Source organism: Schistocerca serialis, chromosome 5 (genome assembly GCF_023864345.2).
Source record: "Schistocerca serialis cubense isolate TAMUIC-IGC-003099 chromosome 5, iqSchSeri2.2, whole genome shotgun sequence".
In the NCBI taxonomy this organism is placed as follows: domain Eukaryota; kingdom Metazoa; phylum Arthropoda; class Insecta; order Orthoptera; family Acrididae; genus Schistocerca; species Schistocerca serialis.
In genome coordinates this window covers 354066965-354086183 of record NC_064642.1, presented here as the reverse complement: position 1 = coordinate 354086183, position 19219 = coordinate 354066965, and the positions used below count along the sequence as shown (strand labels likewise).

At 43.5% G+C, this 19219-nt stretch overlaps 1 protein-coding gene across 1 annotated transcript in view; it reads right to left on the bottom strand.

Annotated features, from left to right (window-relative positions):
* The window catches only part of LOC126481936 (facilitated trehalose transporter Tret1-2 homolog), a 58510-nt gene extending 39971 nt beyond the window's left edge, over positions 1-18539 (bottom strand). Inside the window, exons 1-2 of the mRNA XM_050105896.1 lie at positions 18480-18539; positions 12132-12249 (exon numbers count right to left, since the gene is read on the bottom strand). Coding sequence (XP_049961853.1) covers positions 12132-12249; positions 18480-18539 — 178 coding nt within the window. The remainder of the gene's footprint in view (positions 1-12131; positions 12250-18479) is intronic.
* Between the last annotated feature and the right edge of the window lie 680 nt (positions 18540-19219).

Genomic DNA, 19219 nt, shown 5'->3' with positions numbered 1-19219 from the left:
TTTATAAAGTGAGGTAGCACAGACAGATGTTATGTAAAGTGTCTCCGTTATCATCATCAACGTTCTGGGAACCCATGCTGTAGTATTGAAGCACATGAAAAATTTTTGTCCACATAAAATCCGGTCTGAGGTGTAAAATTAGTTTCAGTTTACTCCAGATTCACGTAAGTTGCAGGCTTTCTCCGCAATTTATCTGCATATGAGATAATTATTATTATTTTTTCAAAAACTTCCTCATCGTTTAACATGTGCTTTAGATATCGTATTCAATTGCTGAGCAATACTTACTTTTGGTTGGCACTACGTTGCGCTTGTGAATAGCGTCGTGAACCAAAACTTTAATCTTAGTGAAATGCTGAATTTGAAATAATGAAAATCAATCTAATTTAAACCCAAAATAAACTAATTATGTACCCAGTGAAGTACGTTATGAAAGTTTCGTGCCGGCCGGAGTGGCCGTGCGGTTCTAGGTGCTACAGTCTGGAACCGAGCGACCGCTACTGTCGCAGGTTCGAATCCTGCCTCGGGCATGGATGTGTGTGATGTCCTTAGTTAGTTCGGTTTACTTAGTTCTAAGTTCTAGGCGACTGATGACCTCAGAAGTTAAGTCGCATAGTGCTCAGAGCCATTTGAACCATTTTGAAAGTTACGCAAAATAAAGTGCAATGTCTGACTTGAAATATTTACGATAGAAAATAGCTGTTTAAGGTAACTTAAACTGCTCACTGCCAATTAATATGGTTACTTAGCACAACATCCGGAATTTCTGACTATGTACTGTATACTCACAAGAATGGAAAGTGAGATTTTTCCCTGACGTAAAAGTATCTTACCTCATGCTCAGCATATTATCTTATGTCTGCTGTACTGATGTTCTCGGAAGCAAATTGAAATCAGCAACTGCAGCCGTTGAAGAAGGATGACCTACCCCAAATTTTTATTAGCAAGCAATCTGTGACTGCGTGTAGAGTAAGGTGCAATGCGCACACTACAAAATATTTTAAACTTTACTGGGAATGATGGAGGAGGCTTTTACCTTAAGGAAAATAGTTCTTGAAAAATTAAACTCTGATTAATGCGAAAAAAGATTGTACAACAGAAAAAGCTTTTAACAATTACGAAATTATCTCATTATGAAAATTACAGACATTTCAACCAGTTGTGTAATTTGTGATAGAATGAAAACAAAGACATCAAATTAACACAAATTATGAATATTGTTAGTTACTTAAGGGAGAAAGATTTCCCTAAATTGGTAGTTGACAAACAAACATTTCATTCTTGCTCGTGCATGTGTTTGCTTGAAATATTCCTCCAAAAATCTACTCCATCAATAAAATCAAGAATATAGCCTTATAAACAAGTTTTCATCTCCATAATAAAGTATTCCAGATAATTTCTCCCAGCTCCGCAAATATCAGATCTTCTCCAAACTCAAGCGTTCATTGCAGTAGTATATGGTATTCTTTTATATGTTTCTTTTTTTTCTTACAGACTTTCAGACACCGATTTTAAACAAGTGTAGAGTTTTACAGACAAATGACTTTAATGGGTGTTTCAGGCGTTTGAGCTGTACTACTTCCATTGTTAGAAGAGACTTCATTATATTCAGCGATACAGACAAAAACAAAGCAAAGTATTTCCAGCCGAGGGACAACGAGATATTACCTAAACGAGTACCGCAGTATCAGTCACTCGGAAAGGCAAATGCAGGAGGACAACGTAAAAAATGAAACTCAGTCTCCTATTCATGGTTTATAGATGAAATATTACCTTTAACATCACAACTACTGCATTACTCTGTAAAGCCTTCATGGAACATGCTTAAATCATGCAATTACTCATTCGTTAATTTGTCTACGGAAATAGAATTTGTACTGTTTCCATTGAAACCTTACTAAGAGAGATGTGATGATGCTGTATGATTATTTTTATTGTAATTGTTCCTGTATGCCACGACTACACCGAAATCAGGGATGGGTATAGTCGAGACACTGGAGACAAACTTTTGTAAAGTATTTCCTCACGAATGGGATAGTACAGGGTGGGACAAAAAAAGTGGCCGGGAGTACAGAGTTTCAGGATACAAAGAAACAAAGCAGAGGAAAGGAAAAAACAGTGCTAACCTCACTATAGCAAATGTTGAAAGTGACCACCATTCATCTCCTGGCACTTATGGGCGCAGGTCAGCAGGCTGCTGAAGGTGAACCGAAGCTGGACTGCTGGAATTGCTGCAGTCTCATCCAGAATGTTCTGCTGCAGTTCTTGAAGACTATGAAGGTTGTTGCAAATACACGTTAGACTTGAGGGCTTCCCATACAAAGTGATCGCGCACCTACAGATCAGGTGACCTAGGTGGCCAACTAGGACCGCGACCTGACTGACCTCTGCTAACAACTCTGTCAGCCATGAAGATCCTGTAAATGTGCTCCAAGGTTCGGCCTGCGGTATGAACAGTTGCTCAATCCTGTTGTAATTAACTGTAGGTCTTTTCCTCCTCTGTTAATGCTGCAATAAATTCACGTCGAATCGTATCCCCTTGTCCGGGTCACTTTTATTTGCACCACCCTGTACTTATTATGACAAGTACGGAAGGGTCTCTTTAGGAAGTTTCCTTAGCGATCTTAAATTGCGACATCGTACTTGGAGCTTTTTTGATGTACTTCAGTTCACTTGTTCAAACGAAGTATCATCGCCTTGTATTGGGTGCATGAGAAGAAAATGGACATACATTACGAGAAAATAACAAAGACAATTTTAACGGTATTTCGTGATACAGCACTCACCTGTATTCTAAATTTTTATTTTACGATCAGCTTTAATTCTTTCAAATTGAACATCCAGGGTTATTCGTGTCAAAAAGGGGAAAATGAAAATACTGCACTGATGCAATGCCATGGTATTAAGTAACTACTTGCGCGAAGGTAGATATTAGTTACACCCCACTCGACCAAACGTGGTTTTACAAACTGTTGATAACGTTGAAAGCTGACAGGACAAAATACAAGGAAGGATTGTTTATAAAATACAGATGAATATATGTCTATAATCCTAAGAGTAAACTACTCATCGAAGTAATCCAGCGTAAGACTTGACAGGATGTACACTGCTTTCCAAAAACATTGAAGCATGGAGAAGCAGAAGGGAGCACCAAATGAAAATTCGCCGTTTGAGAAGATATATCATATTATTTGAGTGATTGCAAAATCGAGTCAAATTTGTGTCAGCCATCTTATTAGTATGAGATTGAACCCCTCCGCCCTGATCCGGATAAATGCACTACTTCGTTTGGGAAAGGTGTTGTAAAGCCGTTGTATCAGCTCTTGAGGCACATTGGTGAACAAATGTTGAAACTGGCCGTTGATATTGCAGCCGTGGGTACTGCACTAGGGTGGAGTTAACGTCCCAGCTGGTAACACACGTGGTCTATCGGGGACAGACCTGGGGATCTTAGTGAGCACAGGAGTAACCCAACATCATGCAGACACTTCTTAGTGACTCGTACCAAGTGAGGATGAGCATTATCCTGGCGAACATGGCACCTCGATACTGTCGCATGAGAGGTAATACATTAGGGTGGAGAATATCCGGACGTACCGCTGTGCCGTCACATTTTCCTCAGTCACTACCACGCATGAACTGAAGTCAAACTCGATGGTTTCCCACGGCACACCAACAGTAACAGTTGTGCCCTGTTACTTATAAACCGTCTTTATTGCAAAAATGTTTATTCACATGACCCATTTCGGTTCCTCTAGAACCATCTTCAAACCTGCAATTTCGGTTACAGGAGGAACCACTCCAACACAGCAACATTCACATGCTGCGTGATGTGACGCAGCATGTGAAGGTTGCTGTGTGTGGACGGGTTACTCCTGTAACCGAAATTGCAGATCTGGAGATGGTTCTAGAGGAACCGAAACATGTGAACAAACATTTTTGCAATAAGAACGGATTATAAATAACATTGTATAACAAGCGATTGCGGTATCCCATCAGACATTATATCTGTTTTTGCAAAGTTGTCTCCCTCTCCAAAACATTGGAAAACTGGGATGTCTCGCCAGGCTGCCGTCAGACACGCCGATGATGGTCATGAGCGGTAGTGCAGAACCGTGATTCATCGTTTGAACACAATACGATGCCGTTCATTAGTACCCCATGCTTCTTGGTCAAAGTACAACTCCAAATGGAGCCGTTTGTGAAGTGGTGTTAACGGCGGCTTAAGAGTGGGACGGTAAATCCTGTCTGGCTGCTGCTAGTCTCCGATTAATGCTGTTGGATCTCACATAATGTTGCATGGCGACCACAGAACGTTCTCGGATGACAGGTTCAGATATGAAGGAGGTATTGTGTGTTTGGTGCATACTAATGTGATTCTTCTTTGTGCTGGTCAGGCGTGTCGGCTTGGCGCCTTGACAACAAATACACCTACCATCATGAAGCCCATCAACAGGCCACTAATACATCCGAATACCCCACAAATATAACTGCAAAATTCGATCTGCCGGCCAAATAGAGGTCCACAATGATGCCCCTTTCAAACTAGGTCAGGTGCTGATAACGCCGTCTCAAACGGGTACGCTGCGTCTCAGCGTCCTTCACAATGATCATTGAACATGTGGCGCTATCCACGTCCCTTATATACCCTACCCGACCTGATAATGATACTAAACACTAACAACACTAATGCTCATTCTACCTGTTACAGAGTATTATCACTATAATATTTTATATACACTCTGGTGATGTGTACATGTACGAAGTTTTGTTGGCAAGCGACCATGTCCTGTGGGTGCTTCAATTTTTTTGTCAGGCTGTGTTTTATACAATCGCTGCAGTCTATTATTGTACGCATAAATGAGAAAATGATCCTCTGCAAGTACGGTTTGGTAAGAAAGAACAGTTACGTTCGCTTCCTCTTCGAAATGTTACAGTTAAGCAGCTCGAAAGACGTCATAATTATTGGTAATGGAATACGAACCAAGACATCTGAAACTAACATAATTTGAAACTTAGTGTGACTGAAAACTGTGAGTGTCAAAACCTTGGGCTAGTAATATGAAAGCTAGTACTTTTGAATTCCGATTACTGTGTCTGATCTAGAATTGCCTTTACTATCCTACTTTTAAACAGGAACGTAACTGTGCAATATTTTGATGAGTGCAATATCAGTTAATGTAAACTGCGTCGGACTGTCTGTAAATGAGATTGAGTATAAGTTATTTTATCAGTAGCGCTCAGAATATCTTTCTCATGAAACAGTCACACACAATGGGTAAACGCTTGAGTAACAAGAATTTGACCTTTTGGAAAAATACCTGTACTGTATTTACACGAAATTTTGTGAACGGATATTGTTCTTAATTTTCTCTAAAAGTTTCATTTAGGCACTGCAACAGATTCTTACCTTCCAGTGGATAACTCGGCTTTCCTCTGTCTGCACGCTGCGCAGATGACATGTACAGCCTGTACGTGCAATAAGTCACTGCACTGCAAATTGCTTTGTCTTACTTTTATCCACAGGCCACATTAACAAATTAAAATTTTGTTCTCTTTTCTGAGGATATTGTTCACTGTCCACGTAATGATGCAAGGTTTGACAGTACACATTTTGCCAAATCTATCATTTTTAATGTAATTGTGATGATAAGTTTCATGAAACATTTATAATCGAATAAGAAAGTATATTCAAACTGTAATGAATCCTTTCAATAACATCTAAAACAGTCGCATTAACATGAGCTTCAAGCCTTCCTTAGCATTGTAACACAGCATAAAAAGTTACTGTTATACACAATGCTTCATTTACGTAAAATTTATGCCTTTTTTATGAAATACTTTAAATGACAGTGGAGGATGGAAGAAAATTAGAGATTCGAACACATGGCTGATAATTCACCGTGGATACCAACACGCAGATATTGATAAACGCAATGAAATCTTTACTCTAGAATAATTACTCTACCAGTTCATTATGCTCATATACTTCGTCTCTTCATTTCCGGCTTACGGCATATATACTTAAACTATTGTTGTCAGTGGTAGTTCAAAATGGTTCAAATGGCTCTGAGCACTATGGGACTTAACATCTATGGTCATCAGTCCCCTAGAACTTAGAACTACTCAAACCTAACCAACGTAAGGACAGCACACAACACCCAGTCATCACGAGGCAGAGAAAATCCATGACCCCTCCGGGAATCAAACCCGGGATACCGGGCGCGGGAAGCGAGAACGCTACCGCACGACCACGAGCTGCGGATAGTGGTGGTTTGCTGACGATTTTGAGGGGAATGAACCTATCACTGCACTGTTCACGGCAATTCACTTTCTACTCTACGTTCCTGTTCATAACGAATCCTACTTCCATTATACCATTTTCTGCTGCTGTTGGTATTATCTTGTCTTCTTGCCATTTCACTTCATTGACCCCACAATATCTAGACTGAGCCTCAGAGTTTCCCTTTTCAGATTTTGTAGCTTCTCCACCATGGTCAAACTCCTGAAATCACCACACCAACTCGTAGAATGTTGGTGATTCAATCTTTTCCTCATGGTCACCTCCCTCTGGCAGTCCCCTCCCGGAGAATTCGAATGGACGCTAGTCAGGAATCTTTTGCCAACGGAGAGATCATGGTGACATTCTTTCAATTACAGGCCACATGTCCTGTGGATACACATTATGTGTCCTTAATGCAGTGACTTTCACTGCCTTCTGTATCGTCATACATGGGTTTCGGGTTCCGCTGAATGTGTCAGGTGTCCACTATGCGCAGGAGGCGGATACAAGGGTAGCAGGGGCTGTGTGGCATGGACTGGACGGTTTTTTAGGTTGAGGGTATCGGGTAAACACAAGATGGGCTTCAGTCAGAAAGGGTGCAGGCTGAACACAGGAAGAACATAGATACAGGAACCATCGGTATAACAGTTGTAAATTGTCGTAGCTGTGTTGGGAAAGTACCAGAGCTCCGAGCGCTAATAGAAAGCACTAATGCTCAAATCGTTATAGGCACTGAAAGCTGGCTAAAGCTGGATATAAGCTCAGCCGAAATTTTTGCGTAGAACCTCACGGTGTTCCGAAAAGATAGGCTAAACACGGTTGGCGGTGGCGTGTTTGTTGATGTTAGAAGTAGTTTAACTTGTCGCGAAATTGGAGTAGATACTTCCCGTGAGTTAGTATGCGCAGAGGTCATTGTTGGCAGCCGGAATAAGACAATAATTGGATCCTTTTACCGGCCTTCCAGTTCAGATGATACAGTTGCTGAAAGGTTCAAAGAAAACTTGAGTTTGATTTCAGACACGTACCCGACTCATACGATAATAGTTGGTGGTGACTTTAATTTTCCTTCGATATGTTGGCGAAAATAAATGTTTAGTTCCGGAGGTACGCATCAAATATCATCCGAAATTGTGCTAAACGCATTCTCTGGAAATTATTTAGAGCAGTTAGTTCATGAGCCCACGCGAATAGTAAACTGTTGCGAAAACGCACTTGACCTCTTAGCAACATATAATCCTGAGTTAATAGCCAGCATCAAAACCGATATAGGGATTAGTGAACACATGGTTGTCGTAGCGAGATAGAATATTGTAATCACAAAATCCTCGAAAAATAAGCGAAAAATATACCTATTCAAAGAAGCAGATAAAAATTCACTTGACGCCTTCGTGAGAGACAATCTCCACTCATTCCAAACTAATAATATAAGTGTAGACCAGATGTGGCTTAAATTCAAAGAAATAGTATCGGCAGCAATTGAGATATTTATAGCAAATAAATTAAGAAACGACGGAGCTGATCCTCCCTGGTACACAAAACGTGATAGAACACCGTTGCAGAAACAACGAAACAAACATGCCAAATTTAAACAGCCGCAAAATCCCCAAGATTGGCGATCTTTTATAGAAGCTCGAAATTTAGCACGGACTTCAATGTGAGATGCCTATAACAGTTTCCACAACGAAACATTGTCTCAAAACCTGGCAGAAAATGCAAAGAGATTCTGATCGTATGTGAAGTATGTAAGCGACAAGAAACAATCAATGCCTTCTCTGCGCGATAACAATGGAGATACTATAGAAGACAGTGCTGCCAAAGCAGAGTTACTAAACACAGCCTTCCGAGACGTCTTCACAAAAGAAGGCGAAGTAAATATTCCAAAATTCGAATCGAGACCAGCTTCCACCATGAGTAACGTAGAAGTAAATATCCTCGGAGTAGTGAAGCAACTCAAATCACTTAATAAAAACAAGTCTTCTGGTCCAGACTGTATACCTATTAGGTTCCTTTCCGTGTATGCTGATGCATTAGCTCCATACTTAACAATCCTATACAACTGTTCGCTCGACGAAAGATCCGTACCCAAAGACTGGAAATCTGCACAGGTCACAGCAATATTCAAGAAAGGTAGTAGGAGTAATCCACTAAATTACAGGCCCATATCTTTAACGTCGATATGCTGCAGGATTTTAGAACATATATTGTGTTCGAACATTATGAATTACCTCGAAGGAAACAGTCTATTGATACATAGTCAACATAGGTTTTGAAAACATCGTTCATGTGAAACACAACTAGCTCTTTATTCACATGAAGTGCTGAGTGCTATTGACAAGGGAATTCAGATCGATTCCGTATTCCTGGAATTCCGGAAGGCTTTTGACACTGTACCACACAAACGGCTCGTAGTAAAATTGCGTGCTTATGGAATATCGTCTCAGTTATGTGACTGGATTTGCGATTTCCTGTCAGAGAGGTCACAGTTCCTAGTAATTGACGGAAAGTCATCGAGTAAAACAGAAGTGATTTCAGGCGTTCGCCAAGGTAGTGTTATGGACCCTTTGCTGTTCCTTATCTATATAAACGATTTGGGAGACATCTGAGCATCCGTCTTCGGTTGTTTGCAGATGACGACTTATAAAGTGATCAGAAGGTCAAAACAAACTGCAAAACGATTTAGACAAAATATCTTAATGGTACGAAAAGTGGCAGTTGACCCTAAATAACGAAAACTGTGAGGTCATCCACATGAGTACTAAAAGGAACTCGTTAAACTTCGGTTACGCGATAAATCAATCTAATCTAAAAGCCGTAAATTCAACTAAATACCTAGGTATTACACTTACGAACAACTTAAATTGGAAAGAACACATAGATAATGTTGTGGGGAAGGCTAACCAAAGGCTGCGTTTTATTGGCAGGACATTTAGAAAATGTAGCAGAGCTACTAAGGAGACTGCCTACGCTACGCTTGTTCGTCCTCTTTTAGAATACTGCTGCGCGGTGTGGGATCCTTACCAGGTAGGACTGACGGAATACATCGAAAACGTTCATAGAAAGGCAACACGTTTTGTATTATCGCGAAATATGGGAAAGAGTGTCACAGAAATGATACAGGATTTGGGCTGGAAATCATTAAAAGAAAGGCGTTTTTCGTTGTGACGGAATCTTCTCACGAAGTTCCAATCACCAACTTTCCCCTCCGAATGCAAAAATATTTTGTTGACACTGACCTACATAGGGAGGAACGATCACCACGATAAAATAGGGGAAATCAGAGCTCGTACGGAAAGATATAGGTGTTCATTCTTTCCGCGCTCTGCACGAGATTGGAATAATAGAGAATTGTGAAGGTGGTTCGATGAACCCTCTCCCAGGCACTTAAATGTGATTCGAGAGTATCCATGTAGATGTAGATACTGTTTGTCGTTGTTGATTCCTCTCCCTATTAGGGACAGTTTCCCAGTCCTAGGGCAAGAAACCTCTGTTGGCTCTTCCGCCTTCTTTGACAAGGCCGTTGGCAGAATGAGGGTGACTTCTTATGCTGGAAGTCTTTGGCCGTCATTGCTGATGATCTTTTCCAAAATTTGAGCAGTGGCAAAGTTCGAACCTGGGACCGAGGACGTTTTGATTACTAGTCAGATACGCTACCCCAGTCCACGTGGATTCGCTGTTGGACGTGAGGAAGAGGATGGTGGGGATGTGTCCACACATGACTTCTGATGGCAAAATAACATTTATTGGATCAGTTGCAATATACTGGTTTTGGGCTGTCTAGGAGCAGTTTGCTTCCGATTATACACTATTGGCCATTAAAATTGCTACACCAAGAAGAAATGCAGATGATAAACGGGTATTCATTGGACAAATATATTATACTCGTACTAGAAGTGATATGTGATTACATTTTCACGCAATTTGGGTGCATAGATCCTGAGAAATCAGTACCCAGAACAACTACCTCTGGCCGTAATAGCGGTCTTGATACGCCTGGGCACTGAGTCAAACAGAGCTTGGATGGCGTGTACAGGTATAGTTGCCCGTGCAGCTTCAACACGATACCACAGTTCATCAAAACTAGTGACTGGCGTATTGTGACGAGCCAGTTGCTCGGCCACCATTGACCAGACGTTTTCAATTGGTGAGAGATCTGGAGAATGTGTTTCTGTATCCAGAAAGGCCCGTACAGGACCTGCAACATGCGGTAGTGCATTATCCTGCTGAAATGTAGGGTGTTGCAGGGATCTAATGAAGGGTAGAGCCACGTGTCGTAACACAACTGAAATGTAACGTCCACCGTTCAAAGTGCCGTCAATGCGAACAAGAGGTGACCGAGACGTGTAACCAGCGGCACCCCATACCATCACGCCGGGTGATACGCCAGTATGGCGATGACGAATACATGCTTCCAATGTGTGTTCACTGCAATGTCGCCAAACACGGATGCGACGATCATGATGCTGTAAACAGAACCTGGATTCCGAAAAATGACGTTTTGCCATTCGTGCACCCAGGTTCGTCGTTGAGCACATCATCGCAGGCGCTCCTGTATGTGATGCAGCGTCAAAGGTAACCGCAGCCATGGTCTCCGAGTTGATAGTCCATGCTGCTGCAAACGTCGTCGAACTGTTTGTGCAGATGGTTATTGTCCTGCAAACGTCCCCATCTGTTGACTCAGGGATCGAGACGTGGCTGCACAATCCGTTACAGCCATGCGGATAAGATGCCTGTCGTCTCGACTGCTAGTGATATGAGGCGATTGGGATCTAGCACGCCGTACCGTATTACCCTCCTGAACCCACCGATTCCATATCCTGCTAACAGTCATTGGATCTCGACCAACGCGAACAGAAATGTCGCGATACGATAAACCGCAATGGCGATAGGCTACAATCCGACCTTTATCAACGTCGGAAACGTGTTGGTACGCATTTCTCCTCCTGACACGAGGCATCACAACAACATTTCACCAGGCAATGCTGGTCAACCGCTGTTTGTGTATGAGAAATCGGTTGGAAACTTTCCTCATGTCAACACGTTATAGATGTCGCCACCGGCGCCAGCGTTGTGTGAATGCTCTGAAAAGCTAATTATTTACGTATCACAGCATCTTCTTCCTGTCGGGTGAATTTCGCGTCTGTAGCACGTCATCTTCGTGGTGCAGCAGTTTTAATGGCCAGTAGTGTAATACTCTGGGTGGCGACGAAGGTGGCCGGCGGACGCTCACACGCACGTTTGCTGGTGCGACCGAAACTGTCCTGCCGTAACTGGATTAAGGTGCTTCGGCGGAGGCAATACGGCCTTCCTGCGTCCTACTGTGGCGGCTGAAACCACACACCGTGGGCCTCTGTTGTAGTGACGGTTGGGGGACATGTCAACAGGACAGGGCAGCATCTTGTCTCAGCGACCATCCTCGGCTGTGGCTGTCTGGCGTCAGTGGACCAGGGTTCCCGGCCCTGGCCCCGGTCACCGATTTTGTGGAGGCAGCGTCTAAGGACGATGGCGACATTGAGCTAACACAACGCAGCCCAAGCGAAGAATCCCATGACAGGATGACAGACGGCTGCCTGTTGACTTCGTCCGACGATAGTTACGAGGGCGGCGTCACTCTGGCACTCCTAGGGAACGACCTGCATTACGACACTGGTTACTACAATGACCGCGATGCCAGGGACGACTCAGAAGTGACACAGGCTCTGCCTCGCTCCAACGCCTCAAGGTGGTCGATGATAACAAGGTGGCTGCCGGTCCTTAAATACGGATTTCTACCTCTGATGTTTGCAGTTGTTCCTCAGTAGACCGCTGGAATATTGTAGAGTTACTCCACTGGCGTAACTGTGCAGATTACCGCCTTCGATGTTGACATCCTGGCGTGCGGCGATCGGGCTGGTGACGCAGCGTTCTCCTTCGTGTTGCTTAACTCGGCGCTCCACCGACCCACTTGCTTCATGGTTGATACCACTGAACTGTGCAACAGAATGTAAACTTATTCAACTCCCAGAATTCCTTCACAGTCTAACTAACTGTAAAAGTCTTACCTTTAAGTAACTTAATCACTCTAATCATTTGACTCTCTACAAAAGTAGCTGCTGATCAGTATCGCGTTTCTACCCCTTTAGCCTGGATGCGTGCACTGATTTGTTTGGGAAAACTGTCATAATGCCTTTATATCTTCTCCTGAGGCAAGTTGTTTCACATTTGTTGTAATGGATTCTTGATATCCTGGCTACTGGCAACGGGACGGAGATGACGCCCAAGCTGCTCACAGACATGATGTATGGAGATCAGATATGGGGACTATGCTGGTCACGGGAGCATCTCAACGTCACGCTGATAGTCCAGTGAACGAGCATTGTTCTGCTAAAAATGGCGTCACGATAGTGTTGCATGAGAGGTACAACATGAGGACGCACAGCCACGACCAGCCGTGACATGAAAAGGCTATACGATGGCACCCCACACCTTTTCTTTTTTTAAAAAAAAGAGAGGTGGAGCCCCTCCACGCCCACACCGGCATGATGGCCAACTCAAAAGGTCTACTGCCATCTCTGCATAAGGGTTAGTTTTCACTAAAGCGAGGTGTCGCAGGATGAGGGTACTGCGTTGTTTGCGTACCTGTGGTTAAGATTAACTATTAATACGTGCTCATTTGGAGATAGATTGGGTCGAAGGTCGAACAAAGGGTAGCGATTTGAAGGTCAGAGGAAAAAAAAGCGCCAAGGCAAGAGCCAATGGGGAAAAAAACCTCTACGATAGTTAGTTCGAGTAGTAAGAGCAGTAGCGGTTGTCTTGCTGCCTGCGACGGGTCATGCAAGGGTAGGCTTTGTTAGTAGTGAATATCATGCAAGTCGATACCTTGGACGTTGTGCGGTGCTGTTACACGGCGGCTGCCGCTGGGTGTCGGTGTCGATCTCTCGGCCAACTCCAGCGTACCTGTAATAGTTAGGTTCATCATTGTTTTGTGTCCGATAGGTCGAATATCAGATGCACAGTGTAGGGTGATGTTGGGAATGTGTTTGTGTGTCATTGGGTGAGCTCTCCAGTTTCCCTGCTGTAGCCTGTTGGTCGGCTTTAATAGCAGCTGGTATGCAGGGGCTTGTCGACGTTTGTCGATTGTTGGTGTATGTTAGGTTGCCATAGGTGGCTATGCCATAGCTAGTAGTGTCTTTGGCCGCTTATGCTTCCACCTATGGTTGTGATCATACTTTCCCAGAGTAAGGATCAAAGGATTGTTCGAGTGTCTCGAGTTCCTGTATAGTCGTGTGGCGTGTTTTTTGAATACTTCCTTGAGGGTTTCAAGTCGGTATTCATTGTGAAGATCCACGATGCGTGTGTAGCGTGGAGCGTTACTAATGATGCGTAGCACTTTATTGTGTATGATTTGCAGGCTGCGCAGGCGTGTAGGAGCTGCTTATCCGCAGACGGGAGCTGCGTACGTCATCGGAGTTCTAGTCAGTGTCATGTATATGGACCTCGACACCCTCCTATTCAGCGTGCTTTCCCTGTTGAGCATTGGGGCGAGTTGTTTGCGTGCGCTCTGTTGACAACGTATTCGATGTGGTCCCTCCATGTAAGTTTCCGGTCTAGCCAGACACCGAGATATCTGACTTTCTCTCGGAGACTTATTGATCGTGTATGTAGTGCTATCTGTCTACTGTGTTGATGTTTGCGCAGTAGTTTCGGTCTGCTTGTGAACAGAACTGCTTCGCACTTGTCGATGTTTACTTTGAAACGCCATTGTTCCAAGCAAGGCTCGGCAGTTCTGAGTGGCGTCTGTATTACTGAAGTAATGTTCGATGATTTCCAATCTTCCGCAAGGATGGCTGTGTCATCCGTGTAGATGGCTAACGTCATGTTTTGTGTTGGGGACGTAGGATGCTTCCCTGGGGTACTCCAGCTTCGATACCGTGTTGATTGTTTGCCCTTCACGGCAGTGTTGAAATATCTGTTCATGAGATATGAGTGTATGAGACGTACGGGTCCGTCCGGGAAACCAGCTTCGCTTAGTTTGCGTATAAGGCCGTTGTGGCAAAGACGTTCGAAAGCTTTTTCGATGTCCAGGAACATGACCCCTGTGGCTTTGTTCATGTTGTAGCCGTGTGTTATATCTTTGACTACGCGGAGGAGTTGTTGTGTTGTTGAGTGGTGATTCCTGAGGCCGAATTGCTCCAGTCTTAGGGTGTCATTGGCGCTGCAGTGCCTAGTGATGCGTTTTAATATTACCTTCTCAACAATGTTGCTGAGCGAGCACAGCAGACTCATGGGTCGGTAATTTTGTGGGAGGGAGCGGTCTTTCCCTGGCTTCCTGAACATCAGGACCTTGGCCGCCTTCCAAAAGTCAGAGAAGTGTTGGTGTTTTAGGATGGGATTCGTTATGTGTGCAAGGTATTCTACGGCTCTATACGTGAGTTCCTGGAGGATACGGTTTTGAATTCCATCAGGCCCAAGGGCTTTCCTAGCGTCGGTATGCTTGACAACCCACGCGTGGGCTGGGTTACAAGTCGTGTAACTTGCTGGTCCGTTTTAAGTATGGATACTGGATCTGAAGGAGCCAGTTTCGGCATGAAAGACGCTGCTAGTGTTATGGCCATAAGCTCTACCTTCTCCGTCGCGGAGTAAGCTGGGCTGTCTAATCCTTTTAGAGTGGGAATGTGATGTTTCTCCCTGGCGAAGTGTCTGGCTGGCTTCCACACGCCAGGACGTGTGGTATGTAGCCCTGCGAGTTTCTGTCTCCATTGTTCGTTTCGAAATGTTTGTAGTTTGTCCCGTATTATACCCTGGAGTATGTTGACGTGCAGTTTATAGACCTGGCGCCTGGTACGCTGCCAGTATCTCCTGAGGCTGTTCCTTATTGAGATAAGGCCCAGAATTTCTTGGGGCGGGGCTGTCAAGTGTTGTTTTGGTGTTGTACGTGGAATGGCGTCAGTCATTGCGTCTTGGACGGCAGTAGTAAAAGCCTCCACAGCCTCATCAATTTGCTACTTGTTAACTTCGTGGGTGTCCGGAATACGACTATCAAACGTTTCCTTGAACAGTGTCAGTTTCGCGCGCTTGTAGTTCAGTATCCTGCGTGGTTCTGTGTCCTGCAGTGTTTCTTCCGTGTGCGGTATTACAGGCATGTGGTCTGAGTCCAGATCGTTTTCAACCATAAGGTCGAGCGTGCATGTGATGCCCTTGATGAGGGCTGTGTCTAGCACGTCTGGCCTGTGTCGGGCCTGTGTAGGCACGAACGTGGGGGCATCCAGCCCACACCATGACACCAGGAGTAACAACGCCATGCCTCTCCAAAACATTGTAACACTGACGTTTGTGTTGGTATATTAACGGCAGCCTACACATAGGATGGTAATTTCCCAGTCTGGCTGCTGCTAGCCTGTTCGTCATGGGATGATCTAGAAGGTTACACATAGTCCAAGTCTTGTCCTCGAATGACAGGGACTACGATGTGCGTGGTGCACAACATGGCAATCTTTTCTTGCGGTGTTCAGACGTGTTCGACTGGAACCTTGACATCAAGTATGTCTGTCCTTACATTCCCATGAAATTAAACAGCGATCCACTGCTCCAAAAATCCTCATATTGCACCACTGGACCAACTGACCAAATGGTGATGCACAATGAGGCCCCTTTCAAACTCTTAATATTATCGGTGTCTGACCAGAGTATGCGGCATCTCAGCGTCCTTTACAGTGATCACTGAACATCTCATGTTGTCCACATCCCTTATATAATTTACCAGACTTGGTAACAACGCTGAACGCTAACACCACTAATGTTCATTCTACCTGTCACAGAGAACTGCAATTCTAATCATTTAAGAACGTGTCGATTGTGTGTACGTGTAGCAATTTACGTTGAAATTCGACTGTATCTTCTAGGCCGACCATCTTCGCCGTTTACGAAAGACTCTTTCCCTATGGAGCACCTTATTAATCTGCCATTTGTCAAAATCACTTATGCTGGTGGATTTATGCATTTGCGGCCACATTGTGTCTAGAACATTACCTAACTGTCTCTGATCCGCTAACATAGTTCCGTTTTTCTTTACTATGTCACATGCCGACAACGCTATATAACGAGATTCAAGTGGGCTGTGGGTAGCAGTCTTAATGTTTTGGCATTTCAGTGTAATATACTATTTTTGTTTCAAATTACCTCCCCAACAATCTCAACATAATCAATATGAAGATTCAGGGAATATGCGGATAGCGACCTGAATGGAATTTTAGTATCAGTCCTACTTCTATTTTACAAACGAGTGATTTTGGTTGCTCAGTTCATTATCAAATTGTGGATGCACTCAGGCGTACGGCGAACCGTATGATATGTTATAGAAAAGGGCCGTTGTGTACACACTAACAGCTACAATGAACTGACGATTTCGAAACACGTGTTTTCTACGTTAAAAATAATTTCTTAACAAAAATAAGGATATTAAGTAAGAAGTAGGAGATAGGAGCTATTGTTAGCGACGAGGCACGTTGGCGTGTTCATAAGTCATTCCTTACTGTGGGAACGCCTTGAATCACGCAACCCCCAACACACTTCACGGAAGCAGTACTGTCGTTTCGGTAAGTCCCAGGCGTCAACCGTTTACTACGCAGTTCGATGGTTTTGGTGCAGTACGTAATTGACGTAGTAAATGGTGGGGTTACCGGCAGTGTTGGTAGCACGAGTTGGGAAAGAAATATAAATTAGTATGTGAGTGAGAAACTGGGAGCCTACTACTTCTCTTGGTTTTTTTTTTATTGTTTCTTTATTTTGCACATGATTAGAACCGCATATCGTTCAGTATTAGTACACTGAATACTTTATATCCTTACGGAATTTAATTTGCATTTTATAAGTAAGAAAAATTAGTCGAACGCGTAACTTCTGCGCTTTTGTGTAACCAAAGCACAGTTTACATGCACGAACATAGTATTCTATGTAATTATTGTAGTGAGCCGTGTGGCTGGATCACCGACATTCCCACCGCCGGTATGGGTCACCTTTCTGGCAGTGTGCGCAGAGCGCGCACTGGCGCCACCTACCGGGCCGATCGGGAGCGAGAGGAAAAGCAGAGGGAGTGATTTGGCTTTGGGACGCCGAGCAGTAACGGCGTCTTGAGAACTATTGTGGACAGAACTATTGTCGGCCAGCAACCAGGGCACGTCGAGAAGGGGCTGTTTACCCGGGTGACGCCACCGTGGCAGATATCGCCGGCGTGGAAAGAGACTTTACTGGGAAGTCGTTGGTGTTATTTTCCGCTTGCTTCATGTCTCCTGGCATCGGGATCTGCGGCGGCTGGCTGTGTCGATCCTGCAAGAGGGTAAGGTTCTTGCTTGTCCTGTAAATTGTGGTCGGAATCCACTACTGGGTTCTGTGCTGTTGACTGTATTTTCTTGGGCGGCTGCCGCTACTCCTACTGAGTCTGGCCTTCAACGTGTTGATTTTAGCCGGCCGGAGTGGCCGAGTGGTTCTAGGCGCTACAGTCTGGAACCACGCGACCGCTACGGTCGCAGGTTCGAATCCTGCCTCGGACATGGATGTGTGCGATGTCCTTAGGTTAGTTAGGTTTAAGTAGTTCTAAGTTCTATGGGACTGATGACCTCAGAAGTTAAGTCCCATAGTGCTGAGAGCCTTTTTTGTTGATTTTAATTGGTTTAATACATTGTGTTTTAAGGTGTATGTGGTGTGATCATTAACATTTACGAGGGCCTGGAATGCTGAGACATTCCGTTGTAGATCCCTACTGTCAAGGTTTAACCGCCATTGAAAACAGTTTGCTGGTCCGTTGTAGATCCCTACTGTCAAGGTTTAACCGCCATTGAAAACAGTTTGCCTGGTTATTATAATTGTATCACACCGCGGAGTTAAGATGGCCAGTCGCTGTTGGAGTATCCCTGGATATATTTATCTCTGAATTGTAAAAACATTACTGTTATGTTTCTGTTTGAACTAATAGCGTGTCTGAGAGAAACGTGTATAATTTTTAAATCAGTAATTTCCTAAATTCTTACCAGTTGCTGAGAGGCCAGTTGTTGTGTGTTTAATGGCCTGAAACGTATTCTATTGAAAATGGTACTAGAATTGCTTCAATGACAGTACATAGATATTGTAATTAATTTCATGTATTAATTTTACTGATGTACTGTAATGAGTTATTGTGTTTCTAGTTATTGAAGGCAGATGTCAGTCTGTTGTAGCCACCCACTAGTTCTGGGATTTTCTCGTACCCATTGCTGACCGTTGATACACCCGTCTGGGGGTTCATGTCGAGCTTGTATTGGAAACAGCTGAGTGGGCGGGTGTCCGTTTTCTCAGCGTAGTTGTTGAATCTCACGGACTTGTTTGCTCACATGAAATTTTATGTTATATGCTAAATTAACTGAATTATTTTGGTAATAACAATCACTGTCGTAATGAAAGAGTACATTAGTTATAAAATTTAACTCATTTCAGTAAATGTGTAATAGGCCGTAAGTGCCTCGTTTTTATGAATGTTTAAAACTGAACTAATTTATTTTTACCTGAATGGTAAATTTTAAAGATGTGTGGTAGTTTTGAACATGTGATGGTTTTATTTGTCAAGTTCTCTTGTTTAAAGGTACCAAATACAATGTTAAGTCCAACTGTCGATGGTGATTGCCTGATGTGTTACTCTGGTCCAATCCTACCACCCTACAGCCTATTGTCCTGAGTTTGCGTCGTTGCGTAAAAGGTGTAATTACATGTTGTCTCACCACTTCAGCAGTTATTTTGTAATCAGTAGAACGTTCTCCATCACGATGAATGGATGATGAATGGCAAGAGTTTCCTGCTATTAGTAATTTGTTTGAGATGGTTTTGTTTAGCATATTTTTAATTGTAGCTTTTCTAGGAAATTGCGTTTTCTAGCATTATATTAAAAATCTGTATTTTTTAAATTTTTAATACAAAATCTCTGTTGCGTGT